The sequence below is a fragment of the Chelmon rostratus genome, chromosome 12 (assembly GCF_017976325.1).
Source record: "Chelmon rostratus isolate fCheRos1 chromosome 12, fCheRos1.pri, whole genome shotgun sequence".
In the NCBI taxonomy this organism is placed as follows: Eukaryota; Metazoa; Chordata; class Actinopteri; order Chaetodontiformes; family Chaetodontidae; genus Chelmon; species Chelmon rostratus.
The window spans coordinates 1,981,509-2,001,354 of NC_055669.1; the positions used below are offsets into that span (position 1 = coordinate 1,981,509).

At 40.9% G+C, this 19,846-nt stretch overlaps 1 protein-coding gene across 1 annotated transcript in view; it reads right to left on the reverse strand.

Moving 5' to 3' along the window:
* LOC121614495 (cadherin-12-like) overlaps positions 1-19,846 on the reverse strand; it is an 84,411-nt gene that overhangs the window by 47,725 nt on the left and 16,840 nt on the right. Inside the window, exon 2 of the mRNA XM_041948374.1 lies at positions 10,090-10,792. Within this exon, the coding sequence (XP_041804308.1) occupies positions 10,090-10,395 (306 nt within the window). The 5' untranslated portion in view covers positions 10,396-10,792. The remainder of the gene's footprint in view (positions 1-10,089; positions 10,793-19,846) is intronic.

The window sequence follows — 19,846 nt, forward strand, 5'->3', positions numbered from 1 at the left end:
AGCCACATTGGTGGCCTGTAGACACTTTGCAGTGTGACAGAGAACTACGCTGCTTTCAGGACAAACAGTCCAACAGATGTTGTGTGCAAACACGTCTTCACTGTGGTACTTGTTTGCCTGTTAGAGGTAATTGGTAATTGATTACATGTGCATGTGTGTAGTTGCAACTCCTTTAGCTCGAGCAGGACTCCAGCTCTGTCGTAATCTTCTAAACCTGCCCTCCACGGATTCAATCAAAGGTTTTAGCACTAAAACTCTGACTCCAAACTCCAAGTGGCGTAAGGTCATGTGATTCCCTCTGCCCCCTCCTTCACAGAGCCCTGCCTCCTCCTGTGATAATCAAGCTGTGACCCTGCTATTAGCACCAACAGCAGATTAATCAGGGCACAAGTCTTCCCTGGCTGGGCACGAGTGGAGCCAAGCTTATTCGGCCTCTTCAGACCTCACACGTGTTCTCCTCCCTGTCGGTAGTTGCGCCAATACAGAACTGCAGTGGTTGGAGATGTTTGCTCGTAAAACTACATCCTCCATCCCCAACTATCATGCATGTATCCTGGAGAGTAAATATTCACACCAGTATCAGAATCAAAATGAAAACTTGAATCACTACGTTCATTTGGCAGTCAAGCTTTTGATGCTGAGGCTCAAGGTGCTGTCAAACAGTGTCTTTTCTGCAACTTACTCAACCCACCATGCTGACTTCTTTATTGTGTGGAGGTTTAACTTTATAAGGGCGTTTCAAAAGAAGACAATGGTTTATTACAACTTGGGTCCTATTTCAGTCGACCACAGTAAATGCTGCTAACAAATAGGCCCAACAGGGCAAGGAAGACACATGAGCAGTCACATGATCAGACAGGCTGTTAATAAGTCCCAGCTTTACAACTTTTTGCATGTGTATTGCATTTCTTTATTTGGAAACCTGAAATGTCAGTTCATAATCAGTCATTGAACAGAAAAACTGTGTACATACAACGCTAATGAGTACAGTGGGCTAAAGCTGAAGCCTGCTTCAGTGTGTCTGTTTATCATTTTACTTTCTGTAAAAATAAGTCTGGCTAACATGGGAGGCGTGTTTCCAACCTGACTCCTCATGTTTCTTGATCTCAGACCGATTTCCTAAATCACCACCAGTACTCAGTGTCATAACCGACAGAACCAATGGTCAGAGCTGCAAAAACGAATCCTAACTTGTAATACATCATAGTTGTGATGTTTTGCTATGTATCGGACCACTTATTGAATTTTCCTCATGTTGGTGCACATTGCTGGCATTGTTCCTGACCTCTGAGTGTTTGTAGAGTATTACTGAGGTCAGAGTGGTACAGACTTTAACCACAATCTATGAGCTCCACAAAAAAGTCTCAACCAATCACCTCAAGTGGTTCTATGATGTTAGGGAACACTGGTTGCAGACTGAGGTTTTAAGATATCAGAATAAGGTATCTTCACAGGACAAATGGCATGGAGTAAAATAATCCAATAATCAACACATTTGTGTCTTTCACTCAAAGGTCTCATTATCTGTTCCGTCTCCAGCACTTTTCATTTGAGGAGCCACTTCCAAGTTTCAGCACCACAGACAGCTCCCAGCTCATCATACTGCAGCTGGCACCAGCACTTTTCTGTCCTTGTCTTGCACACTGATGTCTTCTTACAACCCTTTTAAGACATTGTTACATTATTGTAATGGCAATTTTACATGTTTAGCATATGTCTGAATAAGCATCTGAGACACTCATAAATGTCACAATGGCAGTCTTACTACATTGGACCATGAAGAATTTCTGTAACGCCTTCAACAGTATGAACTGAATGTCACTACGTTCAACATAACAGCTGCAATGTAGTGAATGTATCACTCAATTGCCATGTCCGATGCAAAACTAAACATATACACAAACATCTGTTTAATCAACCATGACACTGCAAATAAACCCATGTGACGTTTGGGACATTCATCTTGAATGTAATATGGTTTTCTCCCCTCGGGATGCAGAGCACAAGAGGCTAAAAAACAGCCAAAATAATCATCAGACCAGCAAGCGCTCTATACTTTACATTTTCCTTCAATTCCATCAGTCAAATTATAAACACAAATTAATAACACTACATGCAGCGTGTGAGCAAATAGGAATTAAATGAGAGTCTGAGTTTAATTTCTTGTTGATCTATGCTTGGTCACTGCCTGACTTTAAAAGAGGCAGCAGAAGAAATTAAAAAATTTGATGCGATATTTTATTAGTGGATTGGCGGTGAGAGGTGAGGGAGAGTGTCCCAGGAAACAGCTGCATAGGAGTCCAGTAGGTTTGATTTGTTGTTCTGAGTTTACCTGTTGAGAACGTCACGGCAACACTATGCAGATGTACGGAACCTGTCTGTCTGTGTCTGTTTGTATCCTTTAGTTTGTGACGGTGGGCTACTCATGGACTTATAGAACCGGAGCCACATCCAGTTAACTTTTTAGTCTTGTCTCAGTTCTGAAGACTGTTTACGTTGTTTCACTCACTGTGACAGAGAGCAGTGATAGCAGTGAGCACAGGGTTTGCAGTAGAGATGGCTTTAGTAAGTGTATGTTACTGAAAGTAGCACATAGAGGAGTCTTTCTTCAACTTTTTTAATACTCTGTCACTATCAACAAGCTCCACAACCACATGAGAAAACACAAGCAGCCCAATCTGACCAGTCAAAGTCCTGGTTGTCTCAGTGAGGTGTCTCTGCAGCTGCCATAGTGCTGACATGTACTTACATTTTTAAGGCGGCGTAGCTACAATATGTGCAGGCTCAATGGCTGTGCTGTTACTCAAAAGTGGAGTCAAAATGTGTGATTCCTCCTCAACCGTTCCTTTGTATTTAAATAAAACATCAACACCTTTAAAAAACAGATGAAGCTTCATGAGGCCAGCAATGATCACTGATTCTATGTCTGGAAAGGGCTCGAGCCTGCTTGTCTACATTCATACTCAACGTTGTTGTAATTGCTGTTGCTAAACCATACAAACATCACACAAAAAACACACTATGAGCTTTATAATGCTGTGTTTCTGTTGAATAGCAGCAGCTATGAAACTTGTCCATTTGTTCAACAATGCTGACCTTTCCCAAACACACAGGATATTCTTCACAGCAAGCCAACACAACATCTGAGCTAATTAACAACTAAATAAATGACTTTGACACAATGTTTTTCCAGAGCACGGGGCTGAAGAACAATACTTCCTGTCCTATTTCTGCACATTCAACTTTAATGCAAATCAATTATTTAAGTTGTTTGTTGCAGAAAATACTCTACTTGAGAGCTGTTAATTTTATGTGAGGATCATTTATCAAAAGGAGAGGAGAGCAGTGGAGGTATTGATACTTCAGTATTGATCTGCTGATGTGCAGTGGGACCTGGCAGAGCTGCTGTGGACAGTAAGCACACAGATGGTCTGCAGTACAGTGTGATGCGACCGCTGTTGATTTTAATGAGTTTGTGTTTAATTGTAGACCGGATCATTATGCTGTGCCTGCCCTGAACCTGACGGACTGTTGTTGATCGTGCGATCACGGCAGAAGCTGACTTGTTGCTGAGCCGGAGTGATGGTCACGTTGGATCACAGACAGATACATATGGATTGGTCTGCTGGGAGATGTTTTCTAATTAGTTTCTCTCAATTAGAGTCCTCTGCTGCACCTGTGCTACAATGAGACCTCCTGCCCTGAAAACTTTGTTTCCTCCACTTTCTAAAGATCCTCTCAGATAAGCCGTGTCACCTGAATCAGTCCTCACTTATTCTCAGCAATGAGAAAGAAAGCATACTATATCATAGGGATGAAGCTGGCTACAGGATCAGAAATCATCTCCACAGGAGAACAGAAGGAAAGAGTCTTCTTGAGGAGATAACTGGACTCAACAGCACACCAACACAACATGAGGCTTCTTGAAGGACAAAGACATCAAATCATGGCAAACAGACTCCGAACACTTAGGTCTAATTCAAGGATTTAACCAAACCCCCAAACATTCTGTCTTGAGACCTTCACCAGGCCAAATGTTTGACTAAAAACTGCTTATAATGATATAACATAACACTTGTGCTTAATCATCTAAGTACACATGGGAAATACAGTTCACAACCAATGTCCAAACATGTCCCACTGATACAACAGACTTCAGACTAAGTCTCAACTACTGGATTGTTTGCAATGGAATTTGCTTCAGACATCCACAGTTCCCTTATGATGAACTGTAATTACTTTGGTGATCCTCTGAATTTTCTTCTGGTGCCAGCATCAAACCATAATTAATGATTCATCCAATAATTAGGTTTATGACCAAATACCTGTAAAACGAATGCCATGAAAATCACCGTGGTAACATTGTCATTGTGAGCATACTGATGTTTGATGCATTTATCTCAAACCACCACTGTGCCCAAGTACACCCTCAGTCTTGTTGCAGCTGAGATGTTTTATCTATGAAGCTTTCTGGGTACTTGGAGCTTGGGACCTACAATCATTGTAAGGCCTGAGAATCTCTTTTCTAAACATTTGCCTTGATGATGTCATGATCCATGCCTTGCACACCTGTTTTATGTTGATTCTCCTTTTGTGTTGTCATAGTCTGTTTTTGTCTTGTCCTGTTTTATTTTGAAGGTTCACATTATGTTTCTTCTTTTGCTTTACTTCCTGTGTTTTCCCGCCTTGGTAATTGTCTGATCTGGTTCACCTATGTGTCATTAGTTGTCCTCTCTTGTGTATTTAAGGCTGTGTCTTCCCCTCAGTCTTTGTCAGGTAGTTGTTTGTGAATCCTTGTCATGCCCTTTAACTTGTGAGGGTCTTTCCTGGTGTTGTCTTTGTTCTTGTCCACGTAAGTGTTATCTAGTCTTGTCTTTGTCTCCATGCCATGCCTAGAATCATGTAAGTGTTTGTCCACCATCTTTAGTGTTTTCCGTGTTTGTTAGCCATGCCATGCCCCTTGTAAATGTTTTTTTATTATTGTCCTTGTTCCCATGCCATGCCAAGTTTCATGTGAGTTTTGGATTTTGGCTTCCTTTTAGTTAAATACATTTGTTAAATTGAACCAGCTCCCCCTTGTGTCTGCATCTGGGTTCAATCTTTGTTCCCCTGAAACCCCAACTTCCTGACAGATTAAGGTCATTTCATTAAGTACTTCTTTGGATTCCAGATTAAGAAAACCTGTCTCTGTTAAGAGAATGCTTAGTGACGTCTCTTTTCTACAAAAACACTACATAACTTTCTTCACTCCGCTCACCTTCTTCTTTATGCCCATGTGCTCATGCATTTCATACAAGACACCAGTCTAACAGTCAAACTGATACTAATAATCAGCAGTGTACTGTCTGTTTGATTGCATAGCAGTTACAGGAATTTACTGTTTGTGATAATTAAACCAAACTTAGAGGGATTTAACAATGAATCTTAATTACATGAACATGTATGTGTCAGAAATGAGTCACTTGTATCTGAAAAGGAGTCCATGCGTGGAGTTCACCTTGTAAAGTCTTGACCCAGGTCATGACCAGGCTAACTGAATAAGCCTGTACTGTTGCAGGTTTGGCCAGCAACAGCTAACTTTTAAGCCAGATTTGAAGAACTGAGAGAGGTTTGTATTGAATCATCAACTCAAATCAGGCTAACTCAGTCATCCTCATATGAAGGATGCCAGGTTTCTGAAGATCACAGTATTTTTTTTCTTTTTTTCTGAGCCACATGTGACACTGATATGTTTTGACACAAATCCAGGTTATTTGACTTACCAGCAGAAATCCTTCTCTCTCTTTGGCCCTGACCCTCTCTTTACCTCTCATGCTCGCTCTCGCTCTCTGTGTGCCAGCTGGAGGTCTCAGGCCTCCTGCAGAGAAAAAGCTGCTGCCAGTCTACTGCGGTATGCAGGCTGGTGGAGAGCTGCTGGCAACTTAGCCTGCCAAATGGATCACATCAACAGCAGCAGCATCCTGAGAATCCTGAGGTCCTCCTAATACTATCAGGAATGTCATTTGGAGCTGGTGTGAGAACTTATTCAATTACCAAACAACGGGTCTCATGAAGCAACAATCTCTGAGATTTCTCTGTATTTTCTCTAAATTTCCTGTTGAAAGACAAAAAAGAATCCATGTAATCCTGCTCTTACCCAGGTGTGCTGAATGGTAAATCTCTCTTGAGCATAAATTGGAGGCACATGGCATAAATATGCATATGTACACTGCTGGTACATGCCAAAGAATTGGAGAGATGGTGCTTAGAAAATGCTGTAAGAAGAAGAAGGTCAGCAGTAAATGAAATCAAGGTACTGGCTCTTCTGTCTCAGCAGTCAGATGCACAGATGTGATACTGTATACAGAACCAAGTCCATTATATTCAACGGTGAATGTCCCTGTGCTCTCCAGAACAGTTGCATGGACCACAGCTACATGCACTGCCCTGTTTTTCAGCCAGGTTAACTGACTTTATCCCTGATGCATACTTGCCAACACTGGGATTTGCCCTGGGCTGCCCCGCCACCCTTACCTCTGTCCGCATACTCCTGACGCTTAGACAAGGCTACACACAGTGAATCCTAAAATCACCACCAGGCAACCGCTTACTTTATAAAATCAGTCTAGCTCAGTCCGATGCATAGTAAGATTTTTGCAGAATCAGTGTGATATTGAGATATTTTTGGCCTACTTCAGATTTTACTTTTGTTTCGATACTGTATACTACATGATACATTTTGGCCAAATTAGTACGCACTGCTGGCATAGTAGGTGGTTTCGGTTACATACACACCTATGTTATGTTACCTAGGGAATGTTGCAGTGGTTATGCCTCCCAACAACTTTACAGCCAACCTATTTTTTTGTTGTTGTATCTTTCTTTCTTTAGCCCTGTAAGGCCCACTGTTGCAAAATTACAACATCAGTTTTAGCTATACTAAAAAAAAAAAAAAAAAAAAAAAAAAAAAAATCTGCAATTGTTTTTTGAGTTTTGTTCCTGAGTTGAAATTGAAAAAGTGAGGTGGCATGTACCTGATGATGGGCCTAATGGAAATGTCTGGACTGTATGTATTAGGGAGACAGACACCCTGTACACCCCTGTTTCTGATGTAATGCCGCGCAATAGATTCCAATTTCTGTTGACATCATTACATTTTGTAAACAACTTGACAGCGTCTGAGGCAGAAAAGAAAGACAAACTCTGGAAACTCAGACCATGGCTTGATTCATTCAGAGAGGAAAGCCAGCAGGTGGTACCATAGGAGCACAACTCTGTGGATGAGATGATGATGCCTTTCAAGAGGAAATTCAGCAGCATAAAACGAGATATGTGAGACAGGCCACACCCACGAGGTTTCAGAGTGTGGGTAAGAACTGGAATCTCTGGCGTGCTCTGTGACCTGGATGTGTACCAAGGCAGCGTTAACAGAATACGAGCCACATCTGAACTTGGATTGTCAGGTGATGTCGTGATGAAGCTTGCCCCCACGCTTCCTGAAGGTCAGAACTACAAGATCTACGCAGACGACAACTTGACCTGTGTCCCATCAGTAGTCCAGCTCCTTGACCGTGGAATTCATTATGTGGGAACAGCCAGGCAGGTACGCCCACCCAACTGTAATCCTGAAGACCTCCCCACACACCTTTCTGACATCACCACTGTGGTGCTGTGTCCAGTTATTTCTATAAAACTTTCTGAAACCAGCAATCCAACATTCACACCCACTTGACACAGTGACTGGCTATGTATGCAGAGGTGAAATACTAAGCAGGGTTTCAATGTCTCTCTCCAGCTCTCTGTTTTCATTCTTCAAACAGCTGTTTCTATAAATCTCTTCCTGAAGATACTGTCTGCAAATCTGTGCCGTTATGCCCATTGTCTTCCAGTGTGACCATAAAACAGCTAGTAAGACTTTTGCCCCTATGGACAAACAACATATGCACTAGTTGTTTTTAAGCATTACTCTCTGACTGATGGAGCGTGTTGTGGCTGTGTGCAGCCTGACAAGCTCAGGACGAAAAGATGTGTATTTATAGGTGACAATGTTTAATTTCATTTTTCTGTAAAAGAAAAAGAAAAAAAATGCTGGGATTGAACATTAATCAAGGTAAGGCTGCAGAGAACAGTCAGGACAATCTCATCCAAACAAGTCTGATGTTGAAACAATGAGTCAGAACCCTCAGTGTAGGATGGTATATTATTGAAAAGCCACACAATGCACATTCACCACCCTTTTAAATTCAGAGTTGAAGTCATTGTGGATGTACTATCTCGTCTAAGGTTCGCCCTGAGTGACTCCCTCTTGGCCATTGTTTTATCTCCAAGATGTACTTCCTTCCCTTGGATGTTGTCTTCAATTACTGAACAGTGCAGCCATCGATCCTGGAGGCACAGTCTTCAGAGAGGAGGCTCAGACAACAAAGAGGAGTGAAAGGCTTCAGAACTCCCCCCTCACCTTGACCCTCACACCCTCAAACACTATTGTCTAAGATAAAGGGAGGTTTAAAAGGTCTGAAAACAGATAGGGAATCTGCGGCAATCGCTGACAGTCAAGATGCTTCGTGAAAAGAAAGAAACTGTAACAAAATGCAGTAAATTAACTTAAACTATATTCATTCTTAGCTGTTATTCTATATTAGCACAAGTTAAAACCGTAAATGTAAGAAGAAGTGGACAAAGTAGCCAGAGTGACACTACTTGTTTCTGAAAAGTTGCTTTGATGCTAGAAGATAAATGACATAGCCCTCTACTTCCTCTAAAACAACTGTATTCATCTCACCTACTGCACTGGTAAGCAGTTAGCTCGGGTTTAAGCCATTCTATAAGCTGAACTCAGAGCTCACATCATCAGGCTATCTGAAACCCGGCTTAAAGCGTCAAGATGACCACACATTTAAAGGGCCACTTCATCAATTTTACATATGAAAATGCTAGTCATGGTCAGTGTTACTCTGCCTGGGAAAACAGTATATAATGGGTGTTTAGCAGGCAGGGAGGGTCTAACTTATCTAACTTATCGACTGCATTAGGATCCACTGTTTTATGAGTTTGATATTGGCCTCTGCTGCTTCAGTTTTGACCATTCTTTTTCAAATGTGTCTGTTGTGAGACCCCCAGATTTATGAAAGATAAGTCTACCAGCTAAAAGAGGCAAGGATGCAAGCAGGGGTTATTGTGAAAAGTATGGCTTCACCAAACTTGAACAGTTCAACTCAGCCAGCTGAGTTGTAAAACCAATTAACTGTTAATCATAGGTCACATTTTTTGAGTGGAAGTGCTTTTTGCAAATGCCAGATTGCAGCCCCCCCACCCTCAGTCACTCAGTGTACAGCCCACATATTTCACAGAGGAACAGAAGCCTACTTACCACTGCATAGCTGCTTTCAGTGCAAGTTAAGATAAAAATCATGGCGAAAACAAAGCAGTTTGCTTATGTTTGAAAAAGGAGTTGTTCATTTCAAGGTGGACACGTAAGGGCTTATGAGAGTCATATCTGCTTGCCGGCCTCGCTCTAACACCTTTGGTGGCAAAGCATTAATCCAGCACACACTTTTCCAACGCTGTGGAAGATACAGAGCATGACGTGTTTGTACAGCAGCTGAAAAGAAAGGTCACAGCGCACAGGGCCTTTCCATCACTTGCCCAGGTAAGTTGTAACTCAGTTTATTTACTAAAAGAGAAATCAAACGTAGCAAAGGGGAGAAACAGAGAATGGCTGACTCTGCTTATATAGTATCCTGCAGGGAGAGGGTTGTCACATTGACACCAGCTGTCAGCCCTTATTTCTTGAATATACTGTGTGCCACAGTTACCTAAATTTCAATTTATGATCCCACTGTAATAACTGCTTAACTGCTCCTCCTCCTCCTCTCTGGATAAACTCCCCTGGTCATGACTACGGAGCTGGATAATTGTCACTAGATTAGGTGCTTCTTCATTTTTTGCAGGTAATGGTATGTGTTCGTATCCAAAACAGTTTGCATAGTGTGTCATGTTAATGATTGTACTTCTCTTTTTACTGACCTTTTGAACGGGCTCTTCAGTTGAACTTGGTAGAAAAGCAAATTTCAAAACTTTAAGGGTCAGATAGGAACAATATTTACTTACCTTTCCAACATACTGTGGATCAGATCCCATGTACTCCTCCAGGACAAAGAACTGGTTCCATACCCATCCTCTTTTAATACGTTGGATCCTCGACCTCCCATGTCTCCGTAGCCTCATCCTGCCATCTAATGACGTCACTTCCCCCGAAGGTGACCATACAGCTGTACCTCCAGTCCCTCCCCTGGCTGACATCACTCCAGCTTTAGTTCTGCTCTGGAGCTGAGCCTGCAGGGGGACTTGGGAACTGTAGTCCAACAGGAAACAGGAGCCCACCAGAAACAGAGTGACATATTCCCTTGTGATCATCAGGGAGTATCGCTGTTAAAAAAGGTAGTGAAAAGTTCAAAAAGCTGTCTATTTCCAGGTTGGAAATGGACATGCATCCAAAGCTGGATTCGCCCTGCAGGTAAACATTGGACAAAGTGTTTAAATTCCAATCCAATCCAAGATGATGAGAGGAAAGTGTGTCAATGCACTGTCCTCGCTGCGGTGTGAGAGTTACTGAAGATCATTACGCTGGAGAAGGGAGTCACTGAGCGCTTTGCTGGTTTGATGTTGACTGGACTGTCTTTGGGTTAGTGTTGACAGTAAAAAGTCTTTGGTCTGGTTTCGTGACATCCAGATCACATTTGGAGTTTGACTGCAAAGGAACCACGATGACAACCTCGTCTTCTCATCAGTTCTCAGTCCTCAGCTCAGACACCTGGAGGGAAACATGGAGATAAAAATCTTGAGCATGAAAGTTTGTTCTTCACCTTGGAAACAGCAGTTTGACAAAATAAAAACATCTCGAGATTACTGTTTTTGTATACAGTATTAACAGGCTGTATACATGTTATCAGGTGAACAAAGTTTCACACTTATTTTCCGTCATGACAGCTGGGCTATCCCCATGACAGGTAGGCTTAGGGTTAGGGTTAGGCAAAGGGCACAGGGCTGCAGCAAGGGGGGGGGGGGGGGGCACCAGATTACTGGACAGTAGCAACATAGTCATGCATAGTGAAAGTGAAACTATTTTGTGGGAGAAAATGTAAAGAAAAAAAGTCACACGAGGACATGAACTACCCCCTGGTGCCCTCTCGTTGAGCTGATGCATGCTCGAAGTAAAAACTTGACACAGCATCTCCTCATTTACATTGCTATAATTAATGTATTAAGTGTTTACTCAGAGTGAATGACTGCTGTCACTGACTGCTATCATTGCTTCAGTCACCAGCACATCAGGCCAAGGACCAAGGATCAAAAGAGATCAGAGGGACCTGATTAGAAAAAAGACTTTAGCATCCAAGGTTGGCAGCCTTGGTGGATTAGATGATGCATGGTACTCGCACGTGCAGAAGTTGAAGTGGTGTTTGCTTACTTAGGGCACTTTTTGAAAGCCTCATTATACATATAATTTTGAATAGAATAAGATTGCCTTGTATTTTATTGCATTGTTCCAGAGATCATCAGTGTTCCATACATATAAGAACCATTTTGAACTGCTGGCAGCTGTGGACGGGCATGGTTTATGTGTGATGACAGCGTGACTATTTGGTGAAAAAGAACGATTTTGGCTGCTAAAGAAGTTAGTGTAGATGCTGCTATATATCAGAACTGGAGAATATTTTTCTCATTGAAAGAAGAGCCAAGCACAGCGCTGAAAGCTTTTGTCCACTGGAAAGTTGTTCTCACTCTCCCAATAATTCATATGGTTCATGATATAATTGGTTGTAGTTCAGGGCTCAACCAATCACATACCAGGCATTTTTTTGTAAGTGCCCGTCCTTTTCCAAACAGTTTCCATGGATGACTTCCCCGATGGTTCTGTGTAACAAACCATGTAACACGTCAGGTTAATGCATTGCGATACCTCTATCCTCATTGGATCTGACCGCAAATTTGAAGACAGGCCAAGTTGTCAATCACAAGACAGACACACCCTAAAGAATACCCTGCTTTATCGTCAATTTTACTCGAAATGAGACATCATTTAAAAAATGTTTTTCATGTTGTACTGAAGAAGAGTGAAGAGTGAGTGATTGAGACTATAAACTGTTAACGGAGGTAATAAATTAAGTTAGACGTAGGATCATTTTCTCATATGCTGACACATAATTGGACTTCTTTTTGCAGCCTGTGACAATTAGAAAGAATGCAGGTGCAAGGTACTTCTTCACTGGCTTCAATTTCCAGTGTATGTCAGTGATATATGAGCCTGTATATGTCAATATCAAGTCAACGGTTATGATGCAGAGAAGTAATATGAATTTTGAAAACATCAGTATTTATCAGTTCTGGTACTAAAAGTCCTCTGTTTTATCTATTGTTTCTTCCACACTACTGAGAAGAAATGTCCCACACAATTTATCACAAAATAGGGCAAAACTGACATGTCATCACTCACCTCAGGACAGAATGATTCCTCATTTGTCAACATGCTCTGAAGTACTGCAGGGTTAACTGTTGGTTACTGTTATTCAGTGTGTGTATGACTCACCAGAAGCCATATTAACCAAACATCTCAGAATAACTCCTCAGCAGTGTGCAGCTCATGTGAGTCCCTGTAGATTACACATGTAAGGGCCTTGGCAATGCTTTGGCGTTACTGTTGATCGTTTTTCATGGTCAGGACACACTCGTATGTCATGTGCTTGTTGACGATTTAGCACAGATGTCAAGAATAATGCATCCATAACCAATTACATTTCCACTACAGACAAACACACAGTGAGGGACCAGTCCCCATAGACTTTGCACTAGACAACCATGTCCATAGAAAGTCCTAATGTGTCTAGACTCTGAAACTTAATTGATGGATGTGGATCAGTCTGTCTGTCTACAGTTTCTCAGGATGTTGAAATTAGTTCATTAAGACAGATGGAAATTATAGTTATAGTTAGTTAGTTCTTTTTTTTTTTTTTTTTTTTTTTTTTTTAAATACAGTCATACATTTCTGCATCAACTGGACAACAGCAGAGGAGAAAACAGACCATACCGATCAATTTAATGTGCTGGCTTTTCTTGATTTCTGTCCTTGTGCTGAACACCTAAATTTCTCCTCTGGAGATCAGTTAAGGATTATCTTATTTTGTCTTGCATGTGGTATAAACAAGTACAGTCCACTCATGAAACTATAATAATGAAGCATAAAATATCTGACAGCTCTGCGCCAATATTTGTATTTGCTTTTGCATACACCACATTCTGTGTTTTGGAGGAACTGTAATATTCTCGTGTCCACTTGCAATGCTTTTGTTTTTTGTTTTTTGTTTTTTCCAACCCTGGAAGTGTAACATTTGTCTGATGTGTTCATTAGGTAAGGGGATCATGGTTTCGTCCAGCCATGTGCTTTAAGCCAGCCATATCAAGGTGCCTAAACAGAACTCTAGTTGAAAAAACATGAATCATGTTTTTTCCACTTTCCAAATTTCCATAAATTTGTTTTGGTTGCACTGGTTTCCTTGAATTTTACCCTCTATTAAAACAACCAATCACCAAATGAAAACATCAGCATCAGACAATTTTCCAGAACTCTGTATTATATTCTTTGTATTTTTCATCCAATGCCAGAAGAAAGAATATTTGCAATATCTTTGCAATAATATCTGCAATATCTATGGCATTATTTAGAGCAGTGGTCCCCAACCTTTTCTGTACCATGGCCCAGTTTAATGTCTGACAATATTTTCACGGCCCAGTCTAAAGGTGTAGCAGATAAAAACAAAATAAAAAGATAAGATCGGCATTAAAAACTGTGGTATTTTCTCTTTAATAATAATAATAACAATAATAATAATGAACGTAAATCCACTTTTCAATCATGTCAAGAGGACCTGGCTGCAGACTGGCACTGTCAGGCACCACCTGTTTTTCAAATTATGTGGAAAAACAAAATAATGGAAATTATTTTTTCTTTCTGTGCGGCCCAGTACCAAATGACCCGCGGCCCACGGGTTGGGGACCAATGATTTAGAGTAATAAAAACAAGAACTTCAACTCCCATCCACCACCCCAACCTCTTTCCATAAACTGTAGTAGAAATAACTTGTTGTGATGTCCACAATCAAATAAAATGCAAATTGTTGATTCTCAAAATGCATCAGGCTTAACTGCTTACTCATCAGGGGTCTGAATTATCAATAGTTAGGGGGCAGCAGGTAAGAGGGCCTGACCATTAAGGCCAGCTCTGCTTTTGTTTAGCCTAGACGAACTACTGCTGCACTCAGTTGCAGTTTTGGTAAGAAATTCACTTGCTTCCAGCGTAGTGGAAACAAATGAATCTCCTCTCAGCCGAAGCAGAAATGCTTCAGTTGAGGAGGTGGGTGTTATGAAGCTGGTCCACTTCTATTATTCAGCTGTCCTAAACCACTGTCAGTGTTGTTGGCGCTGTATATTGCAGGTCGTCTGCTGTTGCACAGCAGTATGAGCTTGAAGCGACAAAGCAAATTTTAATTCACAAATACACAAAATGTGTTAGAGCGTCCATGAAGATTGTTGTTATGTTTTTCAAAAATCCACATTCCTCTTTGGGTCAAGAGGCACATTTCTGTGCTCCGCTGCCCCTTACACCATCACATGACCAGGCTGTCATGGATCAGTGCTCCCTGAAACAAGAGATGGTAAAAATGCCTCTCGGGAGGGCTTCTGTGTGTGTGTGTGTGTGTGTGTGTGGATGTGTGTGTGTGGATGTGTTCTCCAGAGAGCCTTTAGCTCAGGCACATAACCTCACAGAGCATTAAAATAATTTTGAAAGGGAAATGTAAGTGGAGTGGTACTTCAGAGTGGATAACCTACTTAGAGAACTCATTGACCTGGAGCTTTCAGGCATGCTGTACTATTGACAACACCGCAATTGCTGATGTTGCAGCACATATTTTTAACTGTAGGCGAGATGGTCAAAATGTCTAGTTGTGTGTGAAATTGTTGCATCGTAAAACAAAGATGCTGTCTAAATACTTTAAACATTTGTTTATAGGTTTAAATCTGTTGCATTGCCTTTTGACTGATATCTCCATGTGATTGGCTGCCACCACTAGCAACACTGGGCGTACGGGCTAGCCCACGCCTATGGTGCTGTTATATGTGCTCATGTGGCCTGTTACATGACTCTTGCCATCTGCCTTGATTTTCAGCTACACTGACGGTGATATATTCCTGTGGCCAGTCCATAACTTGTTCACCATTGAGAGCTGAGAAATGTGCAGCAGTGTTGCAAAACCAAATAAGCATTGTGTTTTGTGTTTTGAGCTAAACCTTTTGTACATTTTTTATTTTTTTTTTTTTACTGCAGGGCGTACCATCAATTTAGCAGTGTTGTACCGTAAACCAAACAAAATGGATTTGACATGAATATCACCCCCCTCTGAAACCGGCACACAAGAATTTGTAAGAAGTTGTCAGTGCCAACCGGGGCTGCCTCAGCAGATCTGAACAGCGATGTGCTCGGTCATGTATGTCAGATCTGGGGTGAGTTTTGCTGTCATCATCAAACCGAAAGTGAAGACCCCATTTAGATTAACAGTTAACTGAAGACACATTAAAAAATGATAAAATGTAAGAAAACCATAAATAAAAGGGATTCCAGGCTGTTTGATGCTGCTGTATGTAGAATTACTTTTTTCTTCTGTCAGCTCAAAAAAAAAGCATGCTGATGGCATTTAATATTTTACTATTTTTTTTTTTAACTATTTTACTATTTTATCAGTTAATAAAATATTTCTTCAATCAATCATTCCCACCTGTCACATACCAATCACTGTGGACGCTGAATTTCATTTAAACAACATGATCATCCACAGCGACATGGTCAACCCTGCGCCCTGTCATAGCTGTTCCCCTCAAACCCTGAACATGTCCAAATCTGTGGACGTTTTCCTGGTGGGTTCTCGGTGGATTCAAATCTTCTCGATGTGAGGCAACAATGCTAAACCGTGAGCTTCTGCAGCCCCAGTTTTTCAGCTATTCTTGGATACTCGTGATTGATTAGCCCTGTGGTCTAAATGCTGAAATACTCTGGTACATTATACTGCTTAATTTCTCCAGTGGTGAAAATTCCATAATAATCTAATAAACTTTTGCAGCCACCTTTCAATCCTCTATGGGTCATTTGACAACTATAAGATTTCAGTATTCATTTAACCCTTCCCAGGTAAACCTACAAATCTCCAACCTCACCCCGATAAAATAAGTGACTTACTTTGCTCTAACCATGCCCTAATGAAAGTACATTTTAAAAACACTTTTTTTTTTTTTTATTAATGTGTCCACTACAAAATCCTGGCAATAAACATCAATGTGCAGTTCTTTTGTTTCACAAAGTCGAGTGGAGTACAAAGTAGACATTGTGGTCTCTAATTTGTCCTCCGCTACATGTAAATTCAAATACCAATATACAATTTACTGTATGTCCCATTAGTGATTGTTCCTGCACTCCATTCACCACACAGCTAACGACAGGGGTTCAGCTGGGAAACACTCGAGGCTTGTCTAGTTGAGCACATTTTTAACCTCAGACTGAAGATGCGAAGGGTGCCACAGCTGTGGGAAAGCATCCTGTGGGGACTCCAACAGCTACAGGCTTTGGCACTGACATCACAACCAATGAAGACCCTGGAGAGCCCATCGCCAACCAATGGACCTACTACAGTTTGTCTATCAGCCTGGCATCAGGGTGGATGATGCTGTCATCTACCTCCGACACAGATCCCTCTGTCACCTGGAAAAGGCTGGGTGCACCATGAGAGCCAGCAGAACTGCCTCCAGATCGATTCAGAGTTAACTAAAGAGCTGGTGGTAGACTTCAGCAGGTGCAAACTGTAGACTGTATCTGCTGAGGTGACTCAGATCTTTTGGAGTGCAGGGGGCACTCCTGAGGACCTTTACTGACTCTTCTTTGACTTCTATACAGTTATCTACTGAAGAGACTAAACAGACTGGTTAAGAAGACCAGCTCTGTGCTGGGATGTCCCCTTGATCCAGTGGAGGTGGAGGGAGAAAGGAGGGGCAGTTTGCCTACTGAACTCCGCTGATGGAGCATGAATGTTGGTGAGAATTGCCACTTGGAATAAGCTGCTTGGACTTTTTTATGGTGGAAACTCTCAGCCAAACGGACAGGTGTCTCCTGTAATATTCCATGCACCACTCAACACTAACAAGCCAATGAATGACCCTGTCCATCACACATCAAAACTGACACCCACCGAACAGCAGAGCAGCATCCCATATTTGGAAACTTTCCTTGTAGCTGAGTGTTTGAAACAGGAAATAATAATAATGGAAATATTACAGGAACAGCAGGGAGGCCATAACCAGGCGATGGCATTTCACTGTGTTGGTGGCATTTCAACAAACGCAGTTCACATCAAATCAGAGTCTTAGATTAGATGAAAAGACCTGATTGTGCAATATCAACATTAAAACCTTGACAAGGTACATAACTGAATATATCAATGGAAGCACAATTTTCCCCACCACAAGTATCCACATATTATCACACTCTTTTGCTCCAGTGTGATACACTTTACACCTCTGAATCTTCTCAGGAGGGACTGTTGCTCTTTGCCTTTTTTAAAAATCTCTAGAATATGTTATTATTTTAATTTGCCTTACCCTAACCATCAATAGCAAGAGACATATCCATTTCGTTACTGTCATGTTCTGTCATTGTGAAGTGTGGTAGAAGTTCCGATATGCAGTTTCCTTAAGATCAGAGAAATATGCTGAGAGCTGACAACAACCTGTACAGCTGAGTCAATCTCATCACATTTTTGCTGGCTCTGCCACAGTAAGATGTTGTTCTCAATCAATAAAGCTCTGATGGTTGTCAATGAGCACAATACCAGACCTCCTGCACTTCACTCACTGTGGACACTCAGTTTGAGGTCTGGAAGCAGACTTATTAGAGTCATGATGAGTTCACGTGACAGACAGTTTTTAAATGCAAATTCAACAGTCTGTTCATAAATATAACAACATGAAAATATGTTTGTGATGAAAATTGAAAATACATCTATTTGTTGATTTCTATTACATTTATTTAAAGGAAGAAATGCACATGTGTGCATCTTAAATATATTTGTGAACCCTGTTATTTTAAAAGTGTTTTTTTTACATTAAATATAGAGTAAGTATTTTGTGTGCATTAAATAATATTTTTCCATCAATAAATATTAATCGCAAAACACATCTATGAATCCTTCTGTATGCGTTCATTAATAGTGACACTAATCTGATCCTGTAGTCCTCCTGTCTTTTGAGACATTCACAGAGAAACTCTGTGGAATTAGCCAATCAGGAGCGTGTTATCATGATTGACTCACCGGATGTGAACCGCTGTGATAAGATGCCCACTGGCAGACTGCTGCGTTTCATCTCACACCGCTCTAATTTTTGGTCTCCCTGTTCGGGCATTTTCTTGCTCCCTGAACAAAAGCAACAAGTGCTGAAGCCAGTGCACAAAAACAAACAGTAAATCCAAATTTTTCTTGTGGATTTTTTAAAAAGATTTTTCTTGCAGGTTGATTGAGAACCTGTGGAGTTTAACTAGCCATGTGGTCCATGATGAAATACCTGCCCTTACACACTTTATTATACATGAACTGCACACACAAGTGAAATGTAATATAGAAATGCAAATGGCATGTGAGTTCTTCAAATAAAAAGAATGAGAATTATTTGAATGTATAATGTATTATCTCAGTAGTGTGTGAGAGAAAACAACAGTAAAGTATGTTTTCACAGAGGCTTTGTTTGTCAAAGTGTGCCCCTCTAGTATACACCCCTCTGTTCTGAAGACAGACATTTCTGTGTAAAAACTACAGCATTGTACAGTTGTGTGTAAACCTCTGCTGTTTATCCTCAGAGGCTGCATTGGTTACACTCTTTAATACTGAGGGGTGTTGGTGAAGGAAGACCATACTAAAAATGTGTCATTCTACGTCAGTAATGAAACTAACAATGTAAAATCTGCCAAGCTGGCATCATGGCCTGTGGTTGACACCATTCACTAAAGCTCCTGGACTGTCAAAAACTGTATTAAAGGGCCCCTCTCCAGGGGAGCATTAATATAAGTTCACAAAAATCTGCACATTAGATTTTGATATTTGTGGTTTGCAGAAAGAAAAGGTCATAAAGAGGGTCATCAAGAACATAGGGAATCATACTATGGGGATTATGAATATTCAAAGCAAATGGAGGGAAAGTAAGGGTGGCAGAGACCTGGAAATTTTGACGTGAGGAAAGGTAAGGAGGTCACAGAAACCATTAAGAACCTTGTGGAAATTTAAAACATCTGGTGATCATGATCAAACCAAGTTTCATGTCATTTGAAGTTATTGCCTGGACCAAATGGTTGGACATCACAATTCTACCACCCCAGGGTTTGCAGGACACATTAGATGTAACCTCAGATGTCTTTAAATTCCATATTATATTCAAATACTTTACAGACGTGAGGGACCCAATAATGTTACATATGATAGACTTTCAACTTGAGGGTCTATGACTAATTAAGAAAGGCATAAAACTATTTCATAAAACTATGAACACTTTAAAAAGAAAAATATTTTGTTAAAGTACCGTAAAGTAATTATGCTGCTTGTATATACAGCATATTTCCTTTACTATTTTTTTTTTATCATGCTATATTTGTTTAATATTCAGATACTTATATAGTACATTTTATTTACCACTTCACAAGCGACATTATAAGGCAAATACCTGTTTGTGCCATCTGACATCAGTGTGTGTATGTGTGTGTTTGAGTAGGGTTGTAGCA